At 39.6% G+C, this 27,376-nt stretch overlaps 1 protein-coding gene across 1 annotated transcript in view; it reads left to right on the top strand.

The window, feature by feature from the left end:
* The window catches only part of LOC149204474 (uncharacterized), a 325,325-nt gene that overhangs the window by 230,715 nt on the left and 67,234 nt on the right, over nucleotides 1–27,376 (top strand). Inside the window, exon 10 of the mRNA XM_089397135.1 lies at nucleotides 12,252–12,343. Within this exon, the coding sequence (XP_089253261.1) occupies nucleotides 12,252–12,343 (92 nt within the window). The remainder of the gene's footprint in view (nucleotides 1–12,251; nucleotides 12,344–27,376) is intronic.

The following is a 27,376-nucleotide window of genomic DNA, read 5'->3' as shown; positions in this document are numbered from 1 at the left end:
AGAGAACCAGCTAAGGTCATACTAGATGCAGAAGGGAGAGAAGATAGATGTCTTCCTCGGTCGGTTGAAGGAGATTCATGACCAGCTAACTTCCATAGGGGCCATGCCGGATCAGGGGTTGATGGTGAGGACCGCACTTAATAGAGTCTTTGATTATTGGGAGACATTTGTCTAGAAGAAATAAACCAAGCAGAATACTGATTAATTTTCTAACGGATAGACTTAGAAAATTCAACAATCAGAGGCTCATCACCTATCAAGAGTAGACCATCAGTATATAAAACCAAAACCATAATCAAAATCAAAGCCATACCTTGGAACTCATCATCCTGACTTCATCAGATAACTATCAAATATGGACATATCTAGATCGGGGAGTTTGTTGCATGCAATTCTCTTGGCAGACATAATGCCTTACTAAACCAACATAATCAACCTTACATAAATCAATGTTGTACCATCACATCAACAAAGTCAGCTCATCAAAGTTTAGAAGCCAAATCAAAACTATTATCAAAGTCATCAATATCAGTATTAATTCTTTTAACCAGGTGACAAGTAGAGCCCATATCAAGTTTTGACTTCAGTTATTTACATGCCAACAAGTTGTCATCTATCATGCAATACCAATCCAAACTTCATCAAGTCATTCTCATAATCATAATACAAGTCATTTATGTCACTAGATACAAAGGCATATGCAAGTTCCATCTTCATACTGAATCACAATTGTCAATTGTGCAAGGAACAAGGAGGCCAATACCAAACCATTCTCGAATACCAATACAAGTCATTGGAAGTCATTATGCTCATATATCATTGTCATCAAGGAGAATCATTAAACTTCAAATCGAATCACTAATCATCAGATCAAAACCAAATTTGTTATCGTAGAGAGATTTGTAGTCCAAAACATATCTTAATCATCAAGTCCAAGTCATTGTCAAGCATCATGTCAGAACTCCAAACATTGCTCATCTATCTTAGTCAACCAAATCTAGTCAAACTCTTGTAGCACAACCTATAAACAAAATGACATATTTGTATCTCGGTCACCTGCAAACACAAGTTTAGTCTACATATTCATATTATAGAAAACATTCAAGCTTTTAGATCTTTTCGTTGTCTGCAACACATATGTAGGACTGGCATCTTCCAGGTGAACATCTGATTTCATGCACAAGTCTTCATTTTTTTGTGTTTTGTAGGAATAGTCACACCCATAGGCCTTCCTCTGTTTGACTGGGACCCACAGTCGCACTCTTCAAGATGTTATGCAAGCCACTTCGGTCGAATCAACCTAGAACTTATCTCAGGGCCTTGGTTGCACCCTTGAGCTTGTATATGTGCGACTGGGAGACTATAGTCACACCTGCATCCTTTCTTCTGTGCGATTAAGGCTTTAAGTCAGAGAAACCTCTTCTTACCTCAGATCAAAACTTTGCTGCAGTTCAACAATGTTAGATACATATCAATCATACTTCAACAATACATAATATATAATGCAAATGGTAATATGAGTAAGTTGAGGAGAGATTCTCCCTCTGAATGGGAATACACTTCATTCCTCTTCATTCATGCCATCAACCTGCCTATACTAATGTTATGTAATAGTAGATTTGTTAGATCATCAAATCAAACATATATCAATGACCAATGTTGCACAAAGCGGAAGCGTTTTTTGGAAGCGGGGACGCCGAAGCGTCATTTTCCAAAAATCTAGGAAGCGAAGCGTCCGCGGAAGCGTCTGCTATATATATATATATATATATATTTTTATATTTTTTTGCATTTATACTCAAAACAAACATCCCAAATACCAAATTAATTGTAGAAGACATGAAAACATGCATATTTTTGCATAAATCAAGATAGATATAACATCCATTGTACATTAATGATCTAGAATCTAGATTCTTCTCCTCTTGTCTAGCCTTTGCCTCTACCTCGATTGTCTAGGGATATTAGTCAACATTGCCCAATTTTGATCAAACTACCTAATTCAAGACTTAAAATATGGTAGAAAAAGCTTAACATGTTTGATCGATGATTTTGACTTGATTGAAAGGTAATTTTTTGCTAAGGGCGTGACGCGTGACAAAGGAGTTCAACAATTAACACCACCAACACCAGGGTACATATAGGGCTTGGTGCTCTTGATTAAATGCTAATCGCGTACCTTCATACTTGATATAATCTAATGAAATGCCACAATCCCATTGATCCTGAATACCTGAAAACTGTTAAGTCTGCTGAATTTTGAATAGGATATGAAATTTTATTTTCTCCATATGAAGTCCAATGAGGCTGGAACCACTCTCAAACATCCTGAGTCATTTCATGGTAATGTTAAAAATTTAAGTAAAAGGATGAAAATGAAAAATAAAGGAGAATGTCACTTTTACTTTAAGAATTTAACATTACCATGAGGGAGCATCTGCTATATTTATATTTTTTTTGCCTTCATTCGTCACCCTAACCCAAGGTGGACCCACCCCCAACAAGCAAACTCACCTAAAATTTAAAAAAAAATTGAAAAAAAACGATTTTCTAAACGCTTTTCCGGAAGCTTTTCTGGAAGCGTACGGAAGCGTCTGGGAAGCGTACGGAAGCGTCTGGGAAGCGTACGCTTCCTCCTCCGAAGCGCCACGCTTCCGACGCCCGAAGCGTCGTACGAAGCGCGCTTCGGCGCTTCGGAAGCGGCGCTTCCGTACAGTGCTTCCAAATTTCCAGGAAGCGGCTAAAAAAGCCGAAGCGGCGCTTCCGAATTTGGAAGCGCCGCTTCCGGCCAAGCTTCCTAGGCGCTTCTGTACGGGACGCGCTTCGGGGCTTGGAACCGGGGGGGGGCGCTTCGTGCAACACTGTCAATGACATCAATCTTTCATCAAGTTATTAGACTCAAGGCAACGGACAGATGTAACATCATATCTCAAAGACTATGAACACAATAACACTTTCTATCAAGTTAATGCATCAAGTTAGGGAATTCAGTAGAACTTTATCAACACAACAAGAGTTTCAACTCTTTTTCCCATACTTTCATCTTGTTCATTACAAGCATTATAAAGAGTCAATGAGCTATCCTTTTATATGAAATCCATCATGACTTATGTATGACAAGTATCAAGAGTATCATCTACTAGAGTCAAGGTGCTAGCCTTCTTTATAGGATCAAGATATCCAACAGATAGATGTTAGCCAAACATCAAGTATATCAATGTATCAACATTAGGTAGCCTCATAGAATTCAAGAAGATCAAAATGTTCAACACTGCAAAAATTCCTTAACCGGAATTCCTACTACAGCAACTGATAATGTTTCTTCTATTTGTTAAATTAAACAACCAAATTATTGGCAGTTTCCTACGACAAATATCGAAACATATACACTGCAACCTTCACTTAATTAAATATTATGTGGAATCAAGACATTGAGCAAGAAAGAAAATACAACACAAATGACACCTTTATTTTTGGACAAATGTCCCTGGAAAAACCCAATGCGGGAAAACCAGTGCAACAGTTTTGAGGGTTTTATTATTATGCAGGAGAAAATCTGAGTACAATTCTTGGATGCTCAACTAGCAATCTGATACAGAGAGAAACTAGACAAAATGAATGGTGAAATGATCTCACCCTGTCATTGGGAGAATCTGAGTCTAATCACGTTGAACTAAACCCTCTGCGTAGCCTTTGCACAGAACTGCGTCACTCCTACACAATTCCTACATCACCCCTACTGGGTATCACACTGCTCCTTCTCTGGACCCTTTGCTAGTTGGAAAATCCGAATCTCTGCCTCCTGGTCTCACACCCTGGCTCCCGGCTACTGAAACTCGATTTCCTCAGCAAGAATTCGATCTCCCTCTAAGACCTGCACTACCACTACATCAGCTCTGTGTGGGCCAACGTTTGCCTCTCTCTAGACGTCGTTCTGTCCTCTCTTTGCCTCGTGCTATCCGGCCCTGGAAAACTTCCTTCTTCCGGATACTCATTGCCCCTCTCTGCAAGAAATCTCCTGGATCAAAACTTCCTTCTGAGAACTTCTCACTTCAGAAATTCAATCTCTTGATCTCTCGATGTGTGTTTTAAATGACCCTCAAGCTCCCTTAAATAATCTTCTCATTGACATTCAACGGCCCAGATTAAAAGCTAATCAATGGCTAAGATCATTTTAGCTTGATCCTTGTCTTCTTCTAGAAATTACACCCACAATTAGATTAATACCCATTAATATTTTTAATTTCCTAAGTTTAGACTTAGGGTCCCATTAAAAAATATTAATTATTTTAATAAAATTGTCTCTAGGTGGAATTTCCCAAAATTCTTTCTGGGTTCTTTGGAATACATGTGCCCAAGCCTCCCTACAAAATTTGAGGCCTAGAGCACATTCGATGCTACCCCAAATCAACACTCCCTCTTAGCGAGGAATGTGCTCTAGAAATATATGTTGCTACATACTGCTCTGACTCTGAAGCATCTTCCTCTGCGTTGCTGATGTCTAACATGCTGTCCACCAACCATTGCATTGCTTCTGCAACTGTACTGCTGCTGACACTACCACTGCCAACACTGCATCCATACTACAGTGTCCTCTCAAGTGTTGCATTTGTGCTACTGCTAGCACTGCCACTTCCACTGCACTACAAACTGTTGCTGCTACTGTATCAGCAAAGGAAAAACATCCAAAATCACTGAACTAACTGTGTTCAGTATGATACCACGTGAATGTTGAAGCCTGGCCGCTGCTAGTCTCTGCGCTGACCCTCTGAATCTACTGCACTGTTGCCGACGTCTGCTCTATGCCATTTGCACTACTGCCAACTCTGCTCTACGTTGTTCAGTCTTTGGCGCTCCTAGCCATTGCAGTTGTCTCCTCGACACTCCTCGCCACCATCCGACACTAGTCCATCCTGCTACCACAATACTGGGCTCCCGTAGCAAGGTATTGATCCAAGAGGTGGACTCCTCAAGGATCCTGCCCATCTGTAGCTCTTTCGAACTACAACTCCAAATCAACCCACCGCCCTCCTAGAGGTACCTCGATGGCCATGGTGAACTCATCTTTGATCTTCGTGGGTGCAGCCTTCAGAACGTGCTTCTCATCCTTGTCCTTCTTCTTGAGAGGACACTGAGTAGTGTAGTGACCCATTTCACCACACCTGAAACACTTGATCTTCAAGGCGTCTTTCTTATGTCTTCGTTGCTCCTGTTGTCCCTTCGATGCAAGGGCTACATTATCCTCCTCCTCCTTGGGCTTCGACCCACTATTGCTACTTCTGTCACGTTTAACCTTGACTAAGTCTCTCCTCAGCTCCTCTTGTTCTAGAGCTGCCCACATCTCATCCCAATTCGGCAAGACTGCGTGTCCAGGATACTCTAGACAAAGACTTGCCCTCATCTGAGACATAATTGAGGGCCAATCTAACCAACTCTGAATCTTGAGGTGTATGCCTCGTAAGAGACATTTCATCACGAGTCTCCTTAAGCTTCATGAGGAATGGATCCACATGCTCCCCCTTTTGCATCTGAGCAGATCTCAACTTTTGTTCCAAGTACATTGTTTGCTGCTTGAAAGATCCTTGATATAACGTTGCCAAGACATCCCACATCTCCTTAGCAGTCCCTCTGCTGGCGACATGACACACTATGTGATCCTTTACTCCATCAACAATCATCCTCTTAGCCTTCGCCATTTCTAATCGGTACTTCTTCAGCGGATCTGGATTTGTAGGCACAAACACCAAGGTGTCGACATATGTCTTGAGGGCATGCTCATCTAGAAGGAATGACATTCTAACCTTCCAGATGACATAGCTGGAAGCTCTGTCCAACTTGTCTTGATCCCTCAAGCCACTGATTGACATTTCTGCCAAAAATAGAAAGTCGAATAACCTCCTCTCTCCTTTGTGTTGCTGGTGGGCTAGCGTACACACTCCCTGCTGGAGCTAGTAAAACTACTGCCCCTTGTTGCTGCTCAGCTCTAGAGAATTCAAATTCCTTGGCTAGGAATTCTCTGAGGAAGAAATTCCCTCAGTCGTGCTTCTCCTCTTTCTTCTGATAATTTTCTACCCAACAAACTACTTGTAGAAAAAAACTACGTCCCACCAGCTCTCCTCATGTTGAGGCTTCAACAATGCTCCCTCTGCCCCCACAAAAATTCGATCTGGAAGCCCTTCTCTCCATCGACTCTCTCGTAGAGAGACTGCCTCGAAATTTCAACCCTCCGGCTAAGAACTGCGCAAACCCTCTAGGGTTTCGAATTACTGCCTCCTGCAGCTTTTTGATTTCCCTTTTCTTCTCAGCGCTGGATCTACCAGCTCTGCTCTTCTTGCTTCTCCTGCAACTTTGATACCGTGTGAAAATTCCTCAACCAAAATTCCTATTGCAACAACTGATAATGTTTCTTCTATTTGTTAAATTAATCAACCAAATTATTTGCAATTTCCTACGTCAAATATCGAAACATAGACACTGTAGCATTCACTTAATTAAATATTATGCGGAAACAAGAGACTGAGCAAGAAAGAAAATACAACACAAATGACACTGTTGTTTTTGGACAAATATCCCCAGACAAGCCCAATGTGGGAAAACCAGTGCAATAGTTCTGAGGGTTTTATTATTATGCAGGGGAAAATCTAAGTACAATTCTTGGATGCTCAACTAGCAATCCGATACAGAGAGAAACTGGAAAAAATGAATGGTGAAATGATCTCTCCCTATCATTGGGAGAATCTGAGTCTGATCACGCCGAACAGAAGCCTCTGCGCAGAACTGCATCACTCCTACGCAGTTCCTGCATCACCCCTGATGGGTATCACGTTGCTCCTTCTCTGGACCCTCTAATGATTGGAAAATCTGAATCTCTGCCTCCCAGTCTCACACCTCGACTCTCGGCCACTGAAACTCGATTTCCTCAGCGCGAATTTGATCTCCCTCTAAGACCTGTGTTGCCACTGTGTTAGCTCTACGTGTGCCAGCGTCTGACTCTCTCTGGATGCCGTTCTGCCCTCTTGCTACCTCGTACTCTCCGGCCCAGGAAAAGTTCCTTCTTCCAAATACTTACTGCCACTCTCTGCAAGAAATCTCCTCGATCAAAATTACCTCTTGAGAATTTCTCACTTCAGAAATTTGATCTCTTGATCTCTTGGTGTGTGTTCCAAATGATGCTCAAGCTCCCTTAAATAATCTTCTCGTTGACATTCAATGGCCTAGATTAAAAGCTAATTAATTGCTAAGATCATTTTAGCTTGATCCTCGTCTTCTTCTAGAAGTTACACCCACAATTAGATTAATACCCATTAATATTTTTAATTTCCTAAGTTTAGACTTAGGGTACCATCAAAAAATATTAATTATTTTAATAAAATTGTCTCTGGGTGGAATTTTCCAATACGCTTTTTGGGTTCTTTGTAATACATGTGCCCAAGCCTCCCTGCAAAATTTGAGGCCTAGAGCACATTCGATGCTACCCCAAATCAACAAACACCAGGTGCACCATTTCATCATAGGAAACATAAATCCAAGTCACTTTCATATGCATGGACCATTAAAGAAAGAGACAATCTCATCATACCTTAGGGGCTTAATAGCTTAAACATAACATTGAAACAATACCTTGTAGTGCCCAAATACCTGTGCACCTTCTCATAGAGTGCCTTTTTACCTTTTCCAGCTCTAGCCATATTTCCTGCATTTCAAATGATCCTCAAGAAGGATCCACTCATCATATCTCATCAAGGAGGTTAGAAACATCCATATACTCAAATACACATGCAGGAAGTATAAACAATAAACATAATAATCAAATCCCTAAGTCTAAACAAAAGGCATCATAAGTCTCAATTCTACTGCTTTACTTCTTCCAACATCTCCTTCTGCCCTTTAGCTAAATTGTTTAGGGCTTTTAAGAGGTTGTCAAACGTTGCTTCCTCTGTACTCCTAGGCTCCCCCATATTCATCTCCTCCACTGCCTATTTTGGTGCCTCCATGTTAGGGGTGATCTCCAACTCTCTTTCCCTACTCCGGTATCTCTGCCTCTGGTAAGTCACGTTCTGCCTGTCCTCCAAGGTCATGGAAAAGAACTCCCACGGTTGAGCCAAGATCTGAGCTTTGATACCACTGTAATATTCCTACTTAGGAAATACAGTGATAAACAAAGCCAAAAACTGATATAAACACACAAAATTCAGAAATATAAGTGGACACCCAAAAATTCTCAAAAACACCATCCAGCTGAGCCATTTTATTTAATATATGGAGCAATGGTACAATGGGTATGGAAAGAGTGCACCTGGGCTTGCCACAATGGCAAGCTAGACAAGTCCCAGGTCAGAAAATGTAATGCCTAGATGAGGGAATGTGTTGCCCCAAATATGCCCTGCGCTGCCTGTAGAGAATTGCTTTGTCTGCTGGAAAGAAACTGCTGAAAGACCCTCCTTCGGTGCTCAGAAAATTCTGCAAAATTAGCCCAGGCTCCTCTCAACAAACCCACCAAAACCCAGAAAGGGTTTGGTCTAGTTCTGACCTCCGAAAATGACCCCCAAATACCACGCCTTCCTCACTGGCTTGAAAATACGGCCTGCCTGGAACTTCACTGTAACAACCCACCAATCACTCCCAAAATGCTGGTCTTTTCCTCTCTAGATGACCTCCTCAAATCCTCTGCTCAACCCAGCTCCTCAAGCTCACTCTCCAACTCCCACGTGAGCCCAGAATTTTCCCTCTGCGCTAGCCCACGCAGTCACCAGAATGCCACAATGCTACAACAGTGTCTCCCTCCAAGGCTTACGTTATTCCTCCCCAAAATCTCCAACAAATAGCACTGCAAATCCTCCCCAATAACCTCCCACAAACTCCTGAACTTCACTGGCCCAACTAGCAAGTCGTACCTCCCAACTGTGTCGTGGAAGCTAACACGAAATTCCCATGAAATACTTGAACTGATGCTGAAAATGCTCACAAGGGACAATCAATTACCCTCGTTGGGCTAGCACTCGTAGTCCACCGAAGCAAGGGGTGAGAATCTTGCTTGAGAATCTCAGATGCAGACTTGGCTAAGCAGCTCAAGCGTGCTAAGTGCAAGAAATTGTCAATTTGTCAAAAATCCCCAAACTGAAGTGAGCCCCTTCTATTTAACCTTGGTTGCCTCCTCCTCATGTGGGTCCCATCATTGAACTCCCTTCCTTCCCAAGTAGCTCAAATTGCATAGGTGGTGCATATTTCCTTCTTGGTGGCCCCCACATTCCACTAAGGGTTCAATTTTTTCTTTTTCCATAGTGTGAGTGCCTCCATCAATCAAAAATTGGAAGTGGGGTCCTCCAACCCACTTCTCCTAAGTTAGAACCCAAAATTGTCAAAATGGTACAAAAATTATATTCTCACTTAGCAATAATTGCTAAGTGGGAATATCACATGCTTCTATGATGCCATGACACATCCTATCATTCTTTCTAGGTGACTCATGATAGCCATATCTTACAACAAAAAAACTTAAAAAGAACTAGGTGAGGAAGACTATCTTAGTCATAGTAGAGATTCTTTTACTTCCTCTTTCTTCAATTTCTTCCTTTCAACTTCCTCCACTTCTTCGGTGATATGGACTTCTTCTCTACCTCTTTTGTTATTGTCCTTCTTGAGCTTAGGACAATCTCTCTTGTAATGCCCATATTCTTGACATCCATAGCATTGAATCTTAGACATGTTCTTCTTTTTCTAAGGACCAAATTTCCCAAACTTTCCTTTTCTCATAGCAGCATATGCTTGATTTTGCTCATTTGATCCTACATCAGTTTTTGCCTTCAACCTGGTTTCTTCAATCTTGCATAGTGACCATAGATCCTGGAATGGAGTAGCTTCTTTCTTCCCATAAATGCTTGAAGTAAAGTTACCCCACTCCTCTAGTAGTGCATTTAGTACTATGGTAGCATCTCCTTGTCAGACATTATTTCTTCCAGACCTTGAAGTCGATCCCTTATTTCAGATATCTTCATAAAGTATGAGGCTATTCCTTCTTCTTTTGATATCCTTAGCTTGTAGAGTTCTTGCCTTAATGAGATAACTTCTCCTGTAGTGCTTACAGAAAACAACTCTACCAGTTTGTCATATATTTCTTTTGAAGTTTCGAGTTTAGATACATATGGGATGAGGGGATCCTTGATGGATTCTATGAGAATCCTTTGAGCTCTTATTTCCCCTTTCATAAACTTTGTAAGTGTTTTAGCATCTTCTTTCGATGGTTTGGTGATTGAGCCTTTGACATGTTCCATGACCTCATTTTCAATGAGATTCAGATCTGTCCTCTTCTTCCATGCAAGAAAGTTTGAAGCCCCAACCAATTTGTTGTTTTCCTTGCAAAAAGACATTTTGACAGATTCAAATGTAGACATAAATATACTTGTGAAGATTCTTCTTCCACTTGCTGCCTTCTTGAATTTGATGATGATGTAGATAATAGAGAACTTCCCCTTGATGAAGATAGTTCTCTTCAAGAATGATGCTTGACTCCACAAAGAGGGAGATCACTTTAGATCCTTTGATGGTGATGTCTTTGTTGATGATGATCAATGATGACTTCTTGATGAGGACTTTGATGCTTCTTGGATGATCTTCTTCAATGGTAAGGACCTTGCTTCAACGAAAGGGAGATTGTCGTAGAACCTTTTGAAGATGATGACAACGTCCTTGATCTTGCTTCTCCTGGATGAATAGTCTTCAAGATATTTTGATTTGTAGGTCTCTTCAACTTAAGTAGGGTTTTTGCGGCCTTTTGAGGATCCCAAGACTTCTTTTGGTGTAAACTTCTTCTTCGATCTAGGGTTTTGACACTTCTTTGTAGATCTTGATTTCAAGATGCTCCTCTAGATTTTCTTTGGTGCCCTTCTCGAGATTTGGTCCTTGAATGCTTGAGTGCCCCTTGATGAGATGCCCTTTCCTTGATTTGTTACGTTAGCTCTGAAAACATGTTGAGAAATCTAGGGCATTAGGATTAGATGATTTCTCTTTGATGATAACTGCCTGTGAGTGCTTTTTATTTCTTTCGATTAGGATTGCCTCTTTAATTAGATTATCATAGTGTTTTTCTTCATCAAACAACTACCAAAGCATAAACAATAAAGGGACAAGAGACACAACATATAGGCGATCAGCCAGGGCCAAAACCTCTCCAACTTGGGAGGAAAACCCAAGCGAATTCTTCTTCTTATAGAGACTTCAATTGACAAATACTAAGACCATGACCAAGACCCTTGACCACAACCCCTCCAAGATCAAGTCAATCTGATGAACCCTTTTCTTGCACAAAGTCAACTTTAGTCAAACAAGCCTTCCATTATGATGGCTTCTCTTTCGACCTCCTTTTTCGGACCTGCAACTTTCTGTTTGCAATTCGTCTTAACTGCAGAAACCCTAGGGCCTAGACAATACGCGCAGTCAAGATAATGGAGAAATTGCATTCCTTTCTTCTTCGCTTGGTGAGACACCTTTTCTTCAACTATTCGGCTTCCAAGAAAACTCCTTTTCTACCCAAATTTGGACTTCTGTGGTGACTGTAATTTTCGTCGTTTGACAGCTGAAAGGTGTGCCCTAGTTGCAGATCACGTGTGTAAAAGATGTCTCAAAACAGGCCCAAACAATTCTGCTGTTCGCTCTTCCTTTTCTTGTTGTTCCTTTGCTATGGTATGAGATTCCTTGTCGTTGCTAGATCGAACTTCTGTGTTCACATAGCTGTTCCCTTTGAGAGAAGCCGAGTCCTCCTATATATAGGTGTTGCTGGGCTTCCAAAATAGGCCGACTTCTCTTGGCAGGCCGACTTGACTTGTGGTTTGTATCCTTGATCTTGGAGGGGTTTCCTTTACATTTTTAGACTCATATTGACTCGAGTAAATATGTAATATACCCAACAAGGGTTATTCATACATGACAATAATTCTTTTGAATTTATAGACTCAATGACAAATCCTAGAAGCTCTCAATGGGAGCTTGACCTAGAATAAATTTCCCTTGACCATGAACCCCATGCTTCAAGAACAATAATAATAAATTTATTTTTCTCTTTTCATTAAATACATAAAATCAACATTCCATATGTCATTATGAAGAGCAAACCTAGTTACATATTTCAACACCTCTAGTGTGCTAATAGATTCTTAATCTAGTTGATTATAATGTATATGGTAACTACGGTTTCATAACATGTATTTGGCAGACATGAATGTTGAACTCTGAAAATTTTCTGTCATTTACTGTAGGAATGCCGTTAAACAAGCCTCTCTATACCTTTAGCTATGCATGTGTTACATCAGGAGCAGCGGGTCTTTTATTTATTGCAATCTACTTGTTGGTGAGTTTTAGAATCTTTTTAATCTAACAATTTCTATTTGTTGACAAACTTTTTTAGGTGTCAATGGTTGTAAACTAAAATAGAAACAAATTCATTTTTTCTCATAATGATATATTCTGTGATTAGTATTATACATGTTGTATGCGTCCAAATAAACATATGATCTCTCTTTCAGTTTTGGTATTCCATTTTTGTTTTGAGACCTCTAATTCACTGAGAATCCATTCTTAATTGTGTATCTACTAATTATGTTTTATTATTTTATGATCATAATTTGGACAACGTATTGTTGATTTTCTCAACGCCATATTAACCCTGAAGTTTAGGAAACATTGAAAAAGATATTAAATTTCTCTCTACCTAAGCACAGAATTACAAATATATTGAGTCAAATTAGGTGCATGTGCTAGCTTTTCATGGCCAACTAGTTTATAAATTGATGCACAACCAAGCCAAATTAGTTGTAATGGATCCGTTTTCACTCCTGTGCTATCCTACTGGTCTAAAATGCCTCAAGTTGATCCAGTGTCCCTATTTTACATCTTTAGTCAAAGCCATTCTGCTACAACTTAATTTTAGTTTCTCAAAAGGATCTGGTTAGCATCGAAGGAGAATTTGGATTTACCCATTGTAAAGCCTTTATATTAAGTAGGAGGTTGATATATTTTAATTTCCAATGTAAAGTTATGCATCAAAGTGATGTTTCTGTATTTTGTGTAATTAAGTTGATGATGAGTAGGCACCTGTGTCAAATATTTCATCGATCAACATTTCAATCATCATTAGTTAGTCAGTATACAGAGATGTGTGAAAGATGTGGAGATTGGTTTTTCTTTCTGTGCCTATTTGTAAGTATGTAGTCCCCTTGTTGACTCCACAAAACTTATCTTCTATACATATCTGTTAATAATATTGAGGGGACACTTTTTTTTAAGTTCAGTTGGTGAGACATGTCCAGGGGGATTGAACTTCCGATCACTTGGATACACAAGGGCTTGCCAACATGCTTTTTTCCAATTGTGCTACTACCCGTGGAAAATATTGAGGGGACATTATTTTCAGTATGTGATTGTATAGGTATAACTTTATATATTATCCACATTCCATTTTGAGTAACATAGCTTGTGAAGATAATCTAATTAATGGAATCATTAAGTATATTTATGTTTGGTGCAAATTAGAGAATGACAACTAAGGCTGTCTTCGATTCAAAATCAGCATGAGAGTGTCCAATCATTGTTGGTGTAAATAGTCATGGCAAGAAGCAAAGGAGATGGTAGTTGTTTTGAGAATATCATCAAGAGGTAGAACAAAAGGAGAAATGCACCAAAAGGCTTCTTTCTTTCGCTGATGGGAATTCCTATTTGAAAGTTCATGGAGCAAAATGTTATTCAAGTAGGATAGTACACAAGGTTGTAGAACACAATAATTAAATGTTAAAATGTGCAACCAGTGTTTTTAAAACCGGAACCGGTGACCGGACCGGTCCACCTAATGAACCGGTTTACCGACCGGAACCGGTCTAACCGGGACTGGTTTGGTCTAAACGAACCGGTTTTTAAAAAATACATTAAATAATTAATTTTTAATGAAACAAAACTATTTTTAAGATGTAAAACCATGATTCCAAGCCAATAGAGACAAAATATGCAAAGTTTGCTCATTTATATACCATGCAAAGGTGAATATATCAAAATGGCACCGAGTGCAATACATATCATCGACAAAATAGCAAAATACATAAGAAATGAGGCTCTAAATGGCCTATAAAGTCCAAAAACAATGCTGCAAGCTATGAGGCCATTGGCCTACTACAAGTCTACAGTGTACCTCCATAAACTACTTTTTTTTAACTACGAGCAACTGTTTATGGTCAAAGAAAAGATTGAGAAGAAGGTATGGTGATGTTACTTTGACCCCCTGAAAGATTGCTTCTATGCAATGAAAAATAGAATGGAAGTTGTTTTTGAAATCTGTTGAAAACTTGAAACCTTTTCCTAAATCTGAGTATGCAAGGTGAGGGGTATATTCATGAGCTGTAGCGATCTTTTTTAATTGGGATTCATCTTCTTATATTGGACCATGTACATTTGGATTCATTTTATTTGGAATCGATGGAGTTGGGTGTGCTAATTGTAAAAACTAATACAAAAAATTTCACCACAACAAAAGCATTAGTTTTTTTGATTCAGTTCTATTTCAATCTCAGTTCTGTTAGACATATGATTACTTATCAGCGTACTCACTCTTTCTTGATACCTTTATTGAAAGTGCAGCTCTGTGTGTGAAGTTTTTGAACTTTTAATGACCGTGGCCCATTGGTCGTATCTCTGGTTTATTTTTAACTATTTTCTAACAAGTGTTTAACAGTGGTGCAAGACGGGGCAAATGCTGAGAGCCAGTGAGAATTGAACAAGCAGTTTTGTTGATGTTGTTTTTCAATATATAAAGTTGAATTCGGCCACCAAGATTTGATTTTTCCCTTCCAAATTTTATGCATATTAATTTCTTTGAGAGTGCAAAGAAAATGGGTGATTTGTTTTGGTATCCTCATAACTGCAGTTATGTTGAGTGTGATCTGTTCTTCAACTTCTGAGAAGTGGGCACCTTTCTCAAGGAGCTAGTAGTTATTTTAGCAAGAAGAAGAGATGGTTTTACTCTTTGTTTTCCCATAGTAGAAACCACCTGCAAGCATTTCCATATGTTGGAGACATAAGAAACAATGTTGTCCATAAACCGGCCGGTTTTGACCGGTTAGGGCCTGTTTTTGGGCACATAAGGTAATAAACCGGGTTTGTTAGGCCGGTTCGGACCGGCCAGGCCTCCAACCGGCCGGTTAGACCGGTTACCGGTTTTTGTGGCCGGTTTTTTAAACTATGTGTGCAACTAGGGCCAAATTCCACTTTGGGCAGCATTACCCACCATTGTGTGGGTGATATCCTTAGGAGAAATTTTTTTTCCAAGATGGTCCTCAGCTGGCAGCTAGCAGCCCCTTGCGGCTGCCAACTAGCTTATTGTGCCATTTCTCTGCCACCTAAGCCAACCATGTGGTCCCTCGCCCGTCTGCCATGATCGTATGTTTGAAGGTGGGCCTCCTGAACCTAAAGGTATGCCTTGTCATTTGAAAATTGAGTATTGTAGTTTGCTTATCATGGACACTTATGGGCATGGATTAGTGGGGGGATTCGGCGGAAAGAATGGGCTAGGTCTGTGCTCTTGTCCCCTAGACCCCTTTTAGGTATTAACCTTGGATCCTAGTCATATGCGATCTCTTTTACTGACCATTTGGCTCTAGGGATGGTATTTCATGGGAAACCCTGATTTTGGTTGCGTGGTCCCGCTCCCTTATCCGCTTATGTTACCATGTTTTCATTCATTATTACCTCATTCATCATTACTCCCACCTGGGTCCACATTCTTCCACTGGGTCCACATAGGGCTAGCTTTCCTCTTCCCCTTTCCCACACCTTGGGTCATGGCCTGGAATGAACCCTGGAGGTTGCTCCAGCGAAAAGAAAGATAAAAGAATATTTGGCCACATTCAACAAGAAAATGTACCACAAAATGCAAAGATGGCCGGGACAAACACATTTAGCACGTGGGCAAAAGCCAATACATTAGCTCTACCCCATCATCATGGCCATCACCCTGGTCCTACAAGTTCTATGAACTTCCTTCATCATATAAGAACCCATGATTGTCCCAACCCTTGGTGGGCAATGAACCGCCCTACCTTAAAAGGGGGTATTTACTGCTATATCTTATACATCATGCTCTTACCCCTTGAGCCCCGAGCAATTAATCAAAGAAAATCATAAAAAGGAAAAAGGCATATATAGAAGAGTGGAAAAATCAAGGTTGCGACACCTCATGTACCACGATTGCTCCCTCCTATACATTATAAACCCAAGTGTGGGCTTCCCTTTTATTAGCTACCCTTATACCCCAACATGTGGCCTAGGTTGCCCCTTCTCATCCCCTACTTCATTCACCTATCTGTCACATGCTACCACCTTTTAAAGGATGTACCTTGAGTATATTATCCCCTTTAGAAGTGGAAACCACCTAATAGGATTCTTGGTTAAGACCATTTGGAGTTTAGGAGACATTGGCACATCTTGAAGCCCATTATGGAAGGGCAGACCATTATGAAGTTCTCACTTGTGGTCCATGATTGGTAAGCTCATTTACTCGATTTATCTAATGACTTGTTGTATTGGAAGGTTAGGGGACACATTGCATCTTATGCAAGATTGCAGATGGTATCCATCTTGGGTTTGGTCTCCCTATACGGGGTCCTAATCCTCCAAAGGGCTACATTGGCACATGTGGGGTGTGTGTTGAGTGCCATGGGCCTCCACAATAATAGATAACACTCCAGGGATCCCCACAAACACTCATAGATTACTCGTGGTTAAATTATTAGAGGAGGAAGATGCACCTGATCCATCATGCCCAACTGGCCCCAGATTTGCACCATACACTTGGCAAATGATCTAGGACTTGCACGATGATGTGGCATCACCTACACCATCATCTTAGCCCTTGTAGGCGATCTACTGGCATCTTAGATTTGTTTGGAGACCCATGAGGACACTTGTCTACCCCCCACATGTCATTTGGAGCACCACAGGGTATTACAAGGGGCCAACCCCTTGTCCACTGCTTTGAGGGCCCTACTCTTCATTATGGCACCCATGGACCTCAATAGGCCTCTTAGAGGGCCCTATGACATGCATGGATTAATATTTGACCTCATGAGAGGTTTACTTTTTCATTCATGAGCTAGTTTGGTGGGCTTGTGACCAAAAGTTGGATTATTAGAACACTATTTTATTTTTGGGGCTTATGTAGGCGAAGGAGGCTAATTCGAACTCCTCATTAGTGTATAAATACAAGTGATATGAGTTCATTATCTCATCATCACTTTGGATTGGATCTCTTCTCTCTTTTGAGAATTTCACACTTTTTCTAGAGCATGAATTGGAGCTTTATGGATGAATTTTGATGTGTGGATATTGGTCTATCTTATCTTGGAGCTTCTCTTTTGTCAATTGTGGATGGTTGGATATACTCTGTTACATGTAAGTACATGCTTTTAATGTTATTCTTGTTTACTTTGTCATATACATTGGACTGGGATTTTCACTATTTCTAGGGCTAATTGTTGAAAGCATTTACTGTTTAAAATTGTGGAATTTTTTCTCTATTATAGCATCTCTCAATGTATGGGCCATGTAATATGAACGAAATCTGGTAGGGGTAATTCTATAAAAGAATTCGACCTTGATAAGCCATCTCCTTTGCACATCGAAGTATAAAAGATGCAAGATTGCTTCTCCTTGATCTAGAAAGGTACCAAAGTGATCTTGAGGCCTCCTTGACCAAGAATCAAGAATCCTACTCATTATTTCATCATAGACTCCATTCTCCCAAGAATAGGGCATTGATCTACCATAAGGTGGTCACCTAAATCAAATATTTTCACCTTTTCCCAGGTCTGCCAAAGTTGGGTCACCTAGGGCATCATTTCCTGGCAAACTACACATCCAAAAAGTTCGATCTCTTAGGGTCTCCTGCGTTGGTGTTTCCTCAAGACCTCCTCCAAATTTGAAGCCATTCCAACAGTGGAGTTGTGAGAAAAGCCAAGCCCTAACTTTGGGATCAAACTTTTCCCTAACATCCCCAAAGGCTAGTACCTTATTGGATCAATTCAAACCTTTAAGTATATATTCTTTCTTTGATCCATTTCCATACCTTGTCCAAGTTAGGGACAATCATTGGTTGTCATACTCTTCTCCCCTACCCTAGATTGCGTCCCGTGTGGTCCCGCTCCTTTGAAAATACAATTTTTCAAGAACCATCCAGGATACCAATTACAATAAGGATTTTAGGGATTGGGAAGTTCCTTCATAAGTCATGTCTCATAAACCTAACCCTTAAATACTCCCTTCCTTTCCCTAGAAGACATTGTAGCTTTCTTAGAAAGCAAGCAAGCCTTATCTTTCTAACTCTTCTAGGAAAGGGATTATTAGGGTCTCCCCCATCATCTCATTGACTTATCCTTCGTCAATGACTCCATAATATACCGGGTCTCCTCCCAATTCTGTAAATAGAAGGGAGCCTTAGCTAAGGTGACAATGGGCTAAGTCTCCATTTGTTGCCCTTGGTCTAGCATTTGTCCTTTAGGGATCCCCTTTAGGTCCCCTGCTAGTTTGAGCGGTAAGAGGAAGCTCATTTGATGAAGATGATTATTGGATTGAATTACGCTTTCCGAGAGGACCAAAACTAAACTAAGGTTCATTGAAATCGGACAAGGAGAAATATGTTTTTCAAGTCAAGCGCACACATGTCCAATTTGTCAAGGTTGGCTTGGGGCCAAGTTGGACAAATTGACCCTCCTCCATCACATATAAATAGAAGAGATCTCCAACCTCATTTGGCACATTCACAACACATCATTCTTCTCTCTCCTCGTCTGATTGGGTCATACAAATCATGGGAACTTGCTTCATCTCACACGTGCGAAGTTTTGGAGGATAGTTTGACTACATGTTGACTTTCTGTTTCAGCCGTATTTGACCTGGATTGACCGAGGCTCCTTTGATTTGTTTTGGCTGCGATTTTTGGAGGATTAATTCTGTTTGACCAAGCCGCATTTATTGGCATATTTTACGAGGATTTATGGGCAGGTTGACTACAGGCCTAATGTGACTGTTTGACTGCAAAGCTGATCTTTTGTTTCACAATCCAAAGTTCATTCTTTATGTTGTTGTTTGCCCTCCAAAGAAGGTCGAGCTACTCTGACTTTGATTGAGCTCAAGGGGGACTATTTTGTTGTTGAGTTGACCACTAGTTAGGGTTGTTTCACTGCTGTTGACCAAGAGCAAGATTGCATATTTTGTTTGGGCCATCTTTTTGACTAAGGATAGTGGCATTGGATCATCTATTGTACTCTATTCGATATTCTCTCTCTGCTGAACATTTGATATTAGATAATAAGAAGAATTGATTAAGGGTTTCCCCATCTTGGGGTTTTTCCCTTTCCTTAGCCAAATTCTTGTGTTCTCTTGTCTTGGCTTGTCTTCTACATTTTATTGTTTATGTTCTATTTTCAGTTAATGTCAATGTGAATTAATGGTTTATGTGATTGCTATTGAAAATTAAGTGGAAATTATCATTGGGCTAATAAAAGGACATTCAAGTAATTGATACAAGGATAGAACATACCATTGTTATCTAAAATTAACATGGTATCACAGCCCAGGTGAGGACAAGCCCAAGCAAGATTGCATATTTTGTTTGGGCCATCTTTTTGACTAAGGATAGTGGCATTGGATCATCTATTGTACTCTATTCGATATTCTCTCTCTGCTGAATATTTGATATTAGATAATAAGAAGAATTGATTAAGGGTTCCCCCATCTTGGGGTTTTTCCCTTTCCTTAGCCAAATTCTTGTGTTCTCTTGTCTTGGCTTGTCTTCTACATTTTATTGTTTATGTTCTATTTTCAGTTATTGTCAATGTGAATTAATGGTTTATGTGATTGCTATTGGAAATTAAGTGGAAATTATCATTGGGCTAATAAAAGGACATTGAAGTAATTGTTACAAGCATAGAACATACCATTGTTATCTAAAATTAACATGGTATCAGAGCCCAGGTGAGGACAAGCCCAAGCAAGAGAGAAAAGCAATCACTAAGATATATGTTGGACAAATATTATTGGATAAGTCTCCATGGCCTCTACATCTTACTTCAAGACTGAAGACAAGCTCAATGACAAATTTGACTATCATGCATGGAAGATGACTTTGCACTTGACTTTGGAGGAGCATGAAGTATTGGACTATGTGCAAGGAAATGTGGTGGAGCCTCCTCTAAATACCCTTGCTGCTACTAGAACAAAGTATAGAAAAGGTGCGGTCAAAGAAAAGAAAATTTTGATTGACTTCATTCAAAAACATTTGATTTCCTATATTTCTAATTTGTGAACTTCTAAGGAAATGTATGATAAGCTGGTTGGGATGTTCAAAGTGAAAAATGCAAGTCAAATTCTCTTTCTCAAGAACAAGTTGAAGGATATCAAGATGGATAAAGGGGAGTCTATCCAATCCTACTTCATGAGAATAACTCAAATCAAGAATGACCTGCTATCTATTGGAGAAGTTATTGCTAACAGGGAGCTCACTCTCATTGCTCTTGGAGGTCTTTCAAGACCATGGGATATATTTGTCACCACCATTCTCAACAATGACAGGATACCTAGTTTTGATGAGTTATTGGCTAGATGCACTCAAGAGGAAACAAGGATGATGGAGAGAGACAAATCCAACAATGGAAATGAACCTATCGCTTTCTCTGCACATGCTAAGAGGAAGAATGATGCTGGTCCAAGGAGACAGGGTCAAGGATCTAAGAAGGGATTCAAAGGAAGAGGCAAAGGAAGATGCTACAATTGCAACAGGTTCAACCACTATGCTAGAGAGTGTCCTCACAAGAAAAATCCTCCAAGGGATGACAATAAAAACAACAACAATTTCAAAGGCAATGGAAATCAAAGGAACAACAGGTATAACAACAAAGGAAAGAGGAATGCTCCAGCTACTCGAGAAGGAAATAGTCGACCTCCCAAGAGGACAAGAAATGCCAGGTATGATGAAAGTAATGTTGTAGAAAAACAAGATGAGTTCTATCTTATTTCTGCTCTATCTCAGGGTTGCGGGGGAGTGCCCCCTCCCCCCAAACCCACTCTCGGAGTGCGCTCCACTCAAGGGTAGTTTGGGAGCTCCCTTAAAAAATATTCACTCTCTGATTTTTCAGGAGCGAACAAGGGAGCAGTCGCTCCCTGACCGCGAGCGACTTTGTTTAGACGAGAGAGGTCAAGGAGTGATCACTCTTGCCTAAAATAAGTCGCTCACCGTGGGCAAAAAAGACGCGGCCGCACAGGGGAGATTTTGGAGGGAGGGGAGGATCAAAAGAAATAAAAGGCCCTCCTCCCCTCCCATAATTCATCATTTGCATATGAGAGAGCAAGGAGAGGGCTTTTGGAATTGGAGCAAGAGTTGAGGAGGAAGATTGAGAGGAAAACTGAGAGGGTTGCTTAGGCTCTTGAGGAGCTTGCAAGGAGGATTGGGGCTTGGTATTGAAGGCAAAAGAGGTAGGATCTATATTCTAATCTAGCATTTGTGTTTTTTATATGTTCATTGTTAAATGAAAATGTTGTCTTCTCTCTTTCAAGTTTCCCATTCTCATTCCTCCATTTTATTGCAGGAAAGAAACTATAACTCCACCAAAGTTCAAAAAATCAAAACTTCAAACATCATGGCTATATGGCTTGGCATTCTCTTGTTGTTGGTTCCTTTTTTTGTTATTATGGTGTTGGAGAGTAGAAGGAGGAGGCTTGATCATGATGAAGAGGATGAAGAAGTGGGTAGTGGTGGATTTGAAAATCCTAGAGAGGAGGAGTACCTTGGTGAAGAGGACGAGGAGGAGAGTGGAGATGATGATGGCACAAAAACCAAATCAGACCAAACCCCATTGTGGAAATATGTTTCTAGGCCTGAAGGAGGGAAAGGGGGTGGAACCACTAAATTTACATACCTCCATTACAAAAAGACTTCCTTAGGTTCATAAATTCGTGCCAAAACACATCTTTGTGGGAAAATGCCATAGGATGGAAATAAACAAATAGGCACCAAAACTTGTGGAAGTGTGTCACAACAACAAAGAGCTAAATACATAAGGGAAGAGGAGGAAGCCCAATACAAATCTAAAAGATCAAAGGGTGACTTTGCACATGACACCACTAGCCCACATTCACATAGAGTAAGAACTCCATCATCATCCTCCCATGGTAGTGGATATGGAGGCACAGGAACAAGCCTCCCTTTAAGGCATAGAATAATATCAGATTTCCTTGACAAAGGGTGTAGGAATGATGTGGATTCAAAAAAAATTTGGTTTCTCTATGCATGTGGGATACCATTCAATGTTCTTCGCTCACCTTATTGGCATGGAATGGTTTTCGCCATTAATGATGCCCCCAAAGGATACAAGAGCCCTGGGTATGACAAGGTTAGAACCGTGGGACTTGATCATGAAAGAGAAAAAATATCACATGCTTTGGGTAAAATGACAAATTCTTGGAATGGCCATGGGGTGTCTATTGTATCTGATGGCTAGACAAATGTAAAAGGCAAGCAATTGATAAATGTTCCTATTGTGTATACTAGTGGTGCAGTCTTCCTTTTAGCATATGATTAATCAAAAAAGTTCAAGATTGCCATCAACATTGCACAACCATTACTTCAAACAATTGAAAGAATTGGGCCATACAATGTCATGCAAGTCATCACTGATAATGCTTCTAATTGTAAGGCAACGGGAGCAGTTATTGAGGATAAATACCCCAACATATTTTGGTTTGGGTGTTTGGTTCACACAATGAACCTTTTGATGCATGATATTATTAAGAACAAACACCCTCAATACAAATGGATTGGTGATTTGTACAAGAGAGGCAAGAGAATGATAAAATTTATTACCAATCATAGCAATACCCATGGGCTTTTCCGCAGTCACTCAAGTTTGGAGTTGTTGAAGATTGTGAAGACTAGATTTGCTAGCTATTACCTCACCTTCAGGTTCCTTTTGAAGGTAAGAGAGTCATTAGATAGCATGGTACCAAGTCAACACTGACAGGCATTAAAGGACAAGGCTCCAACTGTAGTTGACAAGCAAGGTTTTGAAGAGATGGCTACCACCACTCTTGATGATATGTTTTGGGCATGTGTGAGGGAAGTTTTGCAATTCACCAAGCCCATTTATAACATGATTCGTTTTGCAAATACATATCAACCAGTGATTGGGGAGGTGTGTGATGAGATGGATAACATATTGGGGAAAATAAAAGATATTATTCGGGAAAAAGATCCCAACTTGTATGATACTATTCACAAATTTGTGTGTGCACAGTAGAATAAACTTAATGTTCCACTACATGCCTTGGCATATATCCTTATGCCAAAATACTACTCTATATCTTGGTTGGACAAACCTGCACCTGGGGGTGGAGTTAGGGCCAAACCCCATACAAATCCAGAGGTACAAGATGGATATATGAAAACATTAGACACTTTGGTCTGTGACAAGGAGTGTGCTAATCTGCATCTTGAATTAGGCAGATACTTCACTAGCACTGGAGTGTTTTGTTCTTTGCATGCGATGGAAGATAGGGACATATTTGATGTTATCACATGGTGGGACGCGTATGGCAGGCAAGGACTTTTGCCAAAATTAGCAAAAATGTCCTTTCACAGGTTGTAAATACTTCTACTACAGAGAGGTGTTGGAGCACCTATTGCTTCCTCCATAATGTAAGAAGAAACAGACTCAATGAAAACTAGGTAGAACGCTTGGTTTATGTGCACTACAACTTGAGGTTGTTGAGTCATTATTGTGATCGGGTTCGAGATGATACATCATATATAACTTGGGACAACAACCCAGAGGAATATAATTAGGAAGATGGTGCTCTACACCCAAAAGAATTGTAAATAGAACTTTTCAAAGATGATGAAGAAGCAACAACAACCATGTCACCCCCATCATCCAGTAGCAATGCTTTAGTTGGAACATTTGTGCCTTTGTTGCTGCCACTGCCACTGCCATCTACATCTACATCCTCACGTGAAGGTCATGTGCCTTTTGCTTCTGGTCGTCCAACTATATAGGAGGAGACTCTTAGTAGACCACCACGACCTTCTCAGAGATTAGACCTTTCTCGTGGCAAGAGGCCCAAGCATTAGCAGTGGATAATAGATTTACTTGGCCTTTATAGTTTCTAGTAGTTTTTATCACTGTTGACTATTTCATATTTATTATGATATTTTTTGTAAACAATATATGACAATTTAAGTTTGAAGTTTGAATTTGGCAATTATAACTCATTGTAATGAATTATGAATATATTATATGATTCTGTTTGAAAGTTGAAATATTTCATTTCATGTTAGATATTGTTTGTTATCATTTGGTTACTTGGTAATGGTAATGGTTACAAGTACAAGTTACAACTTTAGTGATAAATGATGATAAATGTTATATATTGAATTTTGAAAGTTTGAAACTTTAAGATTGATGAATCATGAGACTCAATATGTTGTATGTTACTAACTTGTGGGCGTGGTTGATGAAGATTATAACTTCCAGATGATTGATGTTATATGGTTTAATCCATGTTTTTATGCTTTTTATATCTAATTCATCATTCTACATGCTTTTGTTGACATATATGCATCAAAATATATAAAAATATATATTATACAAAAATTCGCTCCCGAACCGGGAGCTTTTGAAAATGTCATTCCCCGCTCCCGCTTTCACTCCCGCTCCCCGCTTTCACTCCTACACCCAGTAACCTTGCTCTATCCACTGCCTCTCCTATGGATACTTTGGATCATTGGTTAATTGATAGTGGAGCCTCAAGGCATTTCACTGGATACAAGGAGGCCCTCTCAAATTTAGTTGAGAAGAAAACTAATCTAAAGATTATACTTGGAGATAATGCCACCTACCTCGTGAAAGGGATAGGAACTGTCACACTTCACTTGAATTATGGTAAAACTATACATCTACAGGAAGTGTTGTATGTGCCCAACTTGAAGAAGAATCTGGTGTCTATTTACGCGATGGAAGACAAAGGCTTCAAGGTAACATTCATTGATAGAAAGGTACGTATTTGGCTTAAAAACCTGAAAGATGCTTTTACTATTGGATTTAGGGTTGATGGTCTCTATCAAGTTGGTGGAAGCCCTTTGGGAGCTTTGGCAAGTGATACTTCTCTTCAATGTGAATTATGGCACCAAAGATTTGCCCACTTACATTACAAAGCCTTACCTGGGGTAAGGAATATGGTCACAAGGATGCCCGAGTTTAACGTGAACCATGAAAGAGTCTGTCAGGGATGTGCAATTGGGAAACATACAAAGAAACCATTCCCTTCTAATGAAAGCAAGACCACTGATATTTTTCAATTGGTCCATTTTGACTTGTTTGGTATCTTGCTCGTAACTTCATTGGGAGGATACTCATACTATGCAATTTTTGTGGATGAATTTTCACGTAAAACAGAGATCTATTTCTTAAAGAAAAAGGATGAAGTGTTCAAGTGGTTTTGTTCTTTCAAGGCATTGGTGAAGAATCAAACAAGGAAGAAGATCAAGATGTTGAGGACAGACAATGGAACTGAATATGAATTCAATGACTTTTGCAGAGAAGCTAGCATTAAGAGGGAGACAATTGGTCCATACACTCTACAGCAAAATGGTGTTGCTGAAAGAAAGAATCTAACGATTGTGAAAGCCACTCGTGCCATGATCTATGATCAAGGTCTACTGAAATTCTTGTGGGGAGAAGCTGCCAACACCACTATATATGTTCAAAATGGGAACCCTCATCAAGCCTTGAATTTCAAGACACCCGAAGAAGTTTTCACTGGTAATAAACCTGATGTTTCTCATTTTAGGATCTTTGGTTGTCTTGTGTATTTTAATGTGCCTAAAGAGAAAATAAGTTGGAAGCTTTTAGGAAGAAAGGTATATTCGTTGGGTACAGTGAAAATTCAAAGGCATATAGAATTTATGTACCTGGTCAAATAGATGTGGAAGTAAGTAGAGATGTTACCTTTGATGAAGACACCACCCTTGGCAAAGCCAAAGATCTCTCCATCTCGAGAAAGGACAATGATGATGCTTCTGAAAAACTAGAAAAACCTCCGAGGGATGAGCCTATGCCCGATGTTGATGGTCGGATGGATCCTCTTGATCCACCTCCTAGTGATTCCTCTACCTCAAGGAAAAGACCACTATGGCTCAAGGATACACTTGAATATGTTGAAAAACATTCCGCTCCAAAGGGAAAGTTTCGAGAAAGTAAGAAGCCTAATAGGTATCAAGGGTACTTGGATGCCATGAGTACCATTATTCAAGCTAAACCTTGCACGTTCAAAGAAGCTGTAAAACACCAAGTATGGAAAGATGCGATGAATGAGGAATATGAATCAATCATGAAAAATAATGTTTGGGAAGTGGTGCCTAGACCAAAGGACAAGTTTGTGGTCACTTCTAAATGGATCTACAATATAAAATATGGCGCTGATGGAAGTGCTGAAAAGTATAAGGCAAGGTTCGTATTCATTGACAAGATCTTAGGTGAGTCCTATTGTTATATCGAATCTTTGTAAAAGTGGTTTGGGAATAATTTAAGCTATTTTGCTAAATTATTTTATTACAGATCACTCGGTCTATACTAGGTCATATTATGTTGCAGAATTGGGTATTGTCATGAAGATCTATAACGAATGTGTATTCCCCGTTTGAGGGTTGAATTATTTGTAATATCTGATGTAAAAAATATTTTAGTGCATGGTCTCTCATATTTAGACACCATGTCTAAAGTATTTGAGGCTAGAAAAAATACTAAGCCCCTCTTGTGTCAATTAATTAATGTTTTTGGCTAATTTAAAATTAAATTGTAAGCCATGAAATTAATTAATTTAGAGTAAAAAATAATTATAGAGAAATTAAAATTTCTCCAAGTGGAAAATTCGTGCATAAAAAACAAGTCAATTTTTGGAGGTCCCCCACCAAGGCAAAAATGGATATTTTAAGAAAAATTGAGCCCTTGGGCCTTAGTGGTTAAGTCAAAGTCGTGGTTAAGTCAAAGTCAAAATTTTGAGGAAATCAATCCAAAATATTAATTTTTGGATTATTTAAAAATGGGTTTTAAGTAGTGTGGAAAAAATTGGGATTAAATCCCCAAAATGCGATTTTTTTGGCTAGTCGATTAAATCAACCTATTTTTTGCCGATTTTTTCCCAGTTGAAAAACTTGGGATTAAATTGGGACTTTTTCCAAAAAATCGTAAATGAGGTAGTTTCTTTAACATTTTTTTTGAAAAACTCGGGATTTTTTAAAAAATTAATATTTTAATATTTTTTTAATTTTGCCGACTTTTTCAAAAACGTCCCA

This window comes from Pinus tabuliformis, chromosome 1_2 (genome assembly GCF_031772625.1).
Source record: "Pinus tabuliformis cultivar Carrire ecotype Pingquan chromosome 1_2, CPIR1, whole genome shotgun sequence".
NCBI lineage: Eukaryota > Viridiplantae > Streptophyta > Pinopsida > Pinales > Pinaceae > Pinus > Pinus tabuliformis.
The sequence above is the reverse complement of the archived record's forward strand: the minus strand, read 5'-3'. Positions and strand labels throughout refer to the sequence as shown.